Source organism: Lolium rigidum, chromosome 7 (genome assembly GCF_022539505.1).
Source record: "Lolium rigidum isolate FL_2022 chromosome 7, APGP_CSIRO_Lrig_0.1, whole genome shotgun sequence".
NCBI lineage: Eukaryota > Viridiplantae > Streptophyta > Magnoliopsida > Poales > Poaceae > Lolium > Lolium rigidum.
In genome coordinates this window covers 316707832-316712804 of record NC_061514.1, presented here as the reverse complement: position 1 = coordinate 316712804, position 4973 = coordinate 316707832, and the positions used below count along the sequence as shown (strand labels likewise).

Here is a 4973-nt window from a genome sequence, read left to right as displayed (position 1 = left end):
ATAAGGCAGCATCATGCTTCTGTCAAATTGGCATGTACTACCTCCGTTCGATAATATTAGATGCTTGTGATGGAGGCATCATATTTCTCAGCTGTCTGCTGCAGAAATCAACAGTTTGCATTCTTTAGTCTAGAAAGTATCTCTTCTTTCTAGATTTTCTTTTCATGTTATTTCATTCTTTCTGAGCTGCATGAACATTTGTTTAATTTCAGGCTCATAGAACAAACACAACATCGACAGTTAGGGTGAGGTTCCAGCAACAGCATGAGCCACATGATTCCTGGAATCGATTTGAAAGAACCACCACAATACCACGGTTTTGATGACTGATCATTGAGATTTAAGGTCGTGATTCAGTACTTCGGGAGAAAGGCATCAATACAACGTAATACAACATACTATTCAATTATCCAACCATTCAAGAGAAGAGAAGTTATACAAACAAATTTGAGCCTACTCTCCAAACCAGGGAAACATATCCCACGACACCAAATATATGTGTATCAGCACTACGATTGATTGACCGGTGCATAATTTATCACATGTAAAGCCCCTCAGGCACACCTTCCTTCTTCTTGAACATGACCTTCTCCTTTGCCTTCTTGAAGTCCGCATGTGTCACCTAGGGGAATCAGGAAACAGCGCATCAAGAACATGAAGTGAAATACATGATACGTAGACTTTTCCAACATTTATTATGAAATTAGGCCACACCAAAACTTAACATGCCTAAACACTAGTCTTGCATAGATAGAAAGGGATAATGATCTGTGACTTTCAAAACTAATTCCTTGCTACTAAAATTTTACTCTGAAGTGCTAATGAAGTTCCTCCGAGAGTATCACTAGTTTAGCGGTGCATAAGAAAAGGCTGTGCAGCAAAAACAGTATGGTTTGCTATCTGTAGTACCATTGCCAGTTAGTGAACAGCATGAGCCTAGCTAGTATTTCCGATTATCGGGAAATGAGAGGTATCTACTTCAGTGAACTTCCCAATTTGAATTATAGACTATATAAAGGTCCAGCCTTACCTTCATTCTACGCTCTCTCAAAGCAAGCAATCCAGATTCAGTGCATATTGCTTTAATATCAGCACCCGAAAATTCATCCTTAGTCATGACAAACTCCTCCAGGTTCACATCATCTGACAATGTCATCTTAGCTGTGTGTATCTGCACGATTTACAACATTTATGAGAACAGAAGGAACTTTGCATCCAATAATGTTATGTTCAAAATGTACTGATGGGAAAGTACAATACCTGGAAGATGCGACGCCTAGTTTTAATGTCTGGAAGAGGGAATTCGATCTTTCGATCAATTCGGCCAGGGCGAAGCAAGGCTGGATCGAGACTTTCAATGCGATTTGTTGCTAGAATAACTTTCACGTCTCCACGTGAGTCAAAACCATCTAGCTGGTTCAGCAGCTCCAGCATGGTTCTCTGAATTTCACGCTCCCCTCCCGAATGAGCATCGTACCTCTTTGTTCCAACTGCGTCGATCTCATCAATGAAGACTATTGATGGAGAAAGCTCATCTGCCACTCTGAATAGTTCCCGGACTAGTTTTGGACCATCTCCAAGGTACTTCTGAATAAGTTCACTTCCAACAACACGCAAGAAAGTTGCGGATGTAGAGTTAGCAACAGCCTGCAAAAACAATTTCAGGTAATCACGGGTCACACGTTAGCACAAATGTGGCCAAATAGTACACCATGCAATGAACAAAGGAGGACTGGAGCCTGCTATACACCAATAAAAGAAGAAGTAATGTATCAGCGACCAATATGGAGGCCAGAACACTAACCTTGGCAAGTAAAGTCTTCCCTGTTCCAGGTTCTCCGTATAATATGACCCCCTTGGGTGGCCTGATTCCAATATCTTCATATAGCTCTGGATGAGTCAGCGGAAGCTCAACGGCCTCTTTTATTTCCTGAATCTGAGCATCTAGCCCACCAATATCCGCATATGATTCTAGGGGAGCTTTCTCAACTTTCATCACAGATACCATAGGATCAACTTCGTCTTGCAAAATCCCAACCACGGAGAGGACCTGGAAAATTAATTCTTGTGAGCAGTCTAACTTAAGCATCATCTTACTAATTGTGTGACTCTGTAATTGATAAGCAAGCATGGTCATCAAGCACAAGAAAATGGTACTCCCTCTGTCACAAGCATGGTCTAACAAAGTGATTATACACCTGCACATGCATTGACACCCCTCACACTTGATGATCACAAGAATACGAGGTTGGAAGAACATGCTTTCGAATATCTCATGTAGTACATAGTAACTTGGTCTTCATAGTACACAATTATCCTAGATTTCAGAAGTGAACCTATGAGTAAGCTTTGGAGAGTTCTATGTCACATGAATAGCAGAAAAGAGCAGTGATATCGTACATGAAGGTTCTAGCAGCCTTTGAACCCAGCTAAGTATGTTTCAGTTAACTTGCACGCATATTTGACCAAATTCATTCAGATTATAGGAGGAAAGTTCATCAAATACCCCAGATTCCGATTCAGACTACGCAGATCCCCAATTCACTGAGCAACCTAAAAGGCTTCAACCGACTTGCTATGGTTGATGAATTCCCCTAAGATCCAAACCCTACCCTCACCAGATACACAGATCGAGAAAGCAAACTCATACCGGATACGGATCCGTACCTTATTGTGCATGAGGATGGAGCATCCGGGCTCCAGCTGGTCCTTGTCAACAAAGGACAGTATGCTGACGTAGTACTCTGGTCCGACGGATGAGGAGACGATGGCGTGGCTCTCGTCGATGATCTCCTCGAGGGATCCGACGCTCATGGGTGTGCCGCGGAGGTCGTCGACCTTGGATCGGTCCTCCTCGGTCTTCTCCTCGGTGGGGCGGAGCCGCTCCTGCGCGGCGACGAACTCCTCCTCCATGAGGAGGTAGTCCTTGACCCGCTCGAGCTTGAGGAGCCGGAGGCGGCACTTGGAGAGCGGCGCGACGTGGGGGAGCCGCGCCGCCGCCTCGGGCCCCTTCTGCCGGCGCTGCTTGCGGCCGACGCGGGACGGCGCGGCCGGCGGCTCGAACTTCTTGTCCTTCTTGTCGCCGTCGCCGCCCGGCTTGCCGCGGTCGCCCGGCGCGCCGCCCTGCTTGCCCATGCCGCCCGGCGTGCCCTGCCCCATGGTCGCCGGCGAGGGTTTGAGGGATTTCGGTGCGGATCTGTTTGGATGCGGGCGGGCGAGCGAGCGAGACTGGTTGGAGTTTTCCCCTCCCCTTCCGTCTTTTTCTCTGGATTCAATCAACTTACTCTGCAAGCAAGGAGGGTATATTGGGCACTCTTATTTAAATGGGCCGATCTAACACGAATATGTGGCGAAACCACGATACAAACCCAAATACAAAACAAACCAATGTAAATTTGAATTCTGCTTATTTCGACACGCATCTTGGTTTCCCTGAATTCGTTCTCGAATAGTCAAAAGGTCATATATTAAGTAATCAAACCCCTAGGAAATACTCTATCCGTTCTAAATTATAGAAGATGTTTATGTTTCAATCTGGGCAGAAATGATTGAACCATCACACTAAAACGTGTCTAGTTACATATGATTCAGAAAAAAGCTAAAGCATCTTATAATTTGGAATGGATTGCAAAGTCTCATGTCTTCGCTTCTATTTTGGTTGCGATCAATAATGTTATGCACTATGGCATTGGCGGAGCCCTATCCTCAAATGATGAGTACATAGTTTTTCGACAATACAAACTATAAAAGTGAAAAAAGTTATTCAAAATTTATAAATACATGTATTTAGCTACACAATAACCTGGTAACACAAGGTTGTTAACCTGGCTCTGCAACTGCACTATGGTTAATGGATCACCATTTGCACATAAAAAATTCCAAGGTTTTGGGATGTCCATGTCTTTTTCCTCCCACATCCACCAACATTGACTAGTGCTTAAAAATATCGGTACCAAAAAAAAAACCTTAGCGAGATATGCAAAATTTATAAATCTTAACATTTATTTTCAATTAATTCTTCTAAAACCCATTTAACTAAGAGAAATTTAACCAAAAATTAAAAAATCCAATTTAGTTCAAATTAGTTTGGATTCCCGAGCTAAAAAAATTGCCACCAAATGACCAAAAGATATCAATCTATATCCTCATAATGCTTCGGGGTGTAGGGCAACATTAAACTCCAAATCCATGTACCTTTGTGTACTTTCAGTTTTGTTATATTACTCTTGCTAAAGCAATTTAGCCGCCAATCTATGCTAACTTGGCTGCCAATTACCACACTTTTCCATTCCGTGTATGTCATCTACAATAACTAGATGATTCCCCGCACGTTGCTGCGGTAATTTTTAGAAATATACATGAGCGAAGTTAATAAGTGAAAAGGCTAATTTAGCCGTTTACTTACGTTGCAACGTACATGCTATTATTTGAATTAATAGTGTAACATATTACATATCATGCCCATGCATGTACATGTATCTAGGTGGAGCTATTTATACTATGATCTGCAATTGTCAAATGTTTACATATTTCCAATACAACAAAGAATATGCAGGGTAACCTTTCTAAAAAAGAAGTCATAGAACTTGCGATTATATAATGTATGGAAGGTTGTCCCAAGTCAAACCAAAACCATCTGAGTCCCCTCTTTGGAAGGGTCTCATGGAGGTAAATAATGGCTTCTTCAGTAGAGGATCATTATTACTCTCGAAAAAAAAAGTAGAGGATCATTACAAGTAGAAAACGTTGTAGATATAAGTTTTTAGGAGGACTCACTGTTGTCTCATAAATATCCATCTTTATATAATATTGTTTAAAGAAAGGAAGTTTTCATGGCTAATGTTATGTCACAGGCCCTGCTAAATACAACAGTTAGAAGAGCCATCCATGGTAGATGTTGAGTCATGGAGTGGTATCCAGCTGGTCCTTTCGAGGAAGGAGAGCATGCTGACGTAGTACTCGGGTCCGACGGA

General features: G+C 42.4%; 1 protein-coding gene across 1 annotated transcript; it reads right to left on the bottom strand.

Moving 5' to 3' along the window:
- Positions 1–322: 322 nt before the first annotated feature.
- LOC124673850 (26S proteasome regulatory subunit 4 homolog) lies at positions 323–3170 on the bottom strand. Its single transcript, XM_047209894.1, has 5 exons — positions 2668–3170; positions 1805–2050; positions 1261–1647; positions 1031–1171; positions 323–622 (listed from the first exon to the last, which is right to left on the bottom strand). The coding sequence occupies exons 1-5, from the start codon at positions 3157–3159 to the stop codon at positions 539–541; spliced, it is 1350 nt and encodes a 449-aa protein (XP_047065850.1). The 5' UTR covers positions 3160–3170; the 3' UTR covers positions 323–538.
- Positions 3171–4973: the final 1803 nt, after the last annotated feature.

Excerpts from the sequence above, each read along its gene's own strand:
- LOC124673850 (XM_047209894.1), bottom strand. The coding sequence starts at position 3,159 with ATGGGGCAGGGCACGCCGGGCGGCATGGGCAAGCAGGGCGGCGCGCCG. Across the intron at positions 1,172-1,260 it reads CTAGGCGTCGCATCTTCCAG|ATACACACAGCTAAGATGAC; the intron begins GTATTGTACTTT and ends TAAATCGTGCAG. Across the intron at positions 623-1,030 it reads TGAGAGAGCGTAGAATGAAG|GTGACACATGCGGACTTCAA; the intron begins GTAAGGCTGGAC and ends TGATTCCCCTAG.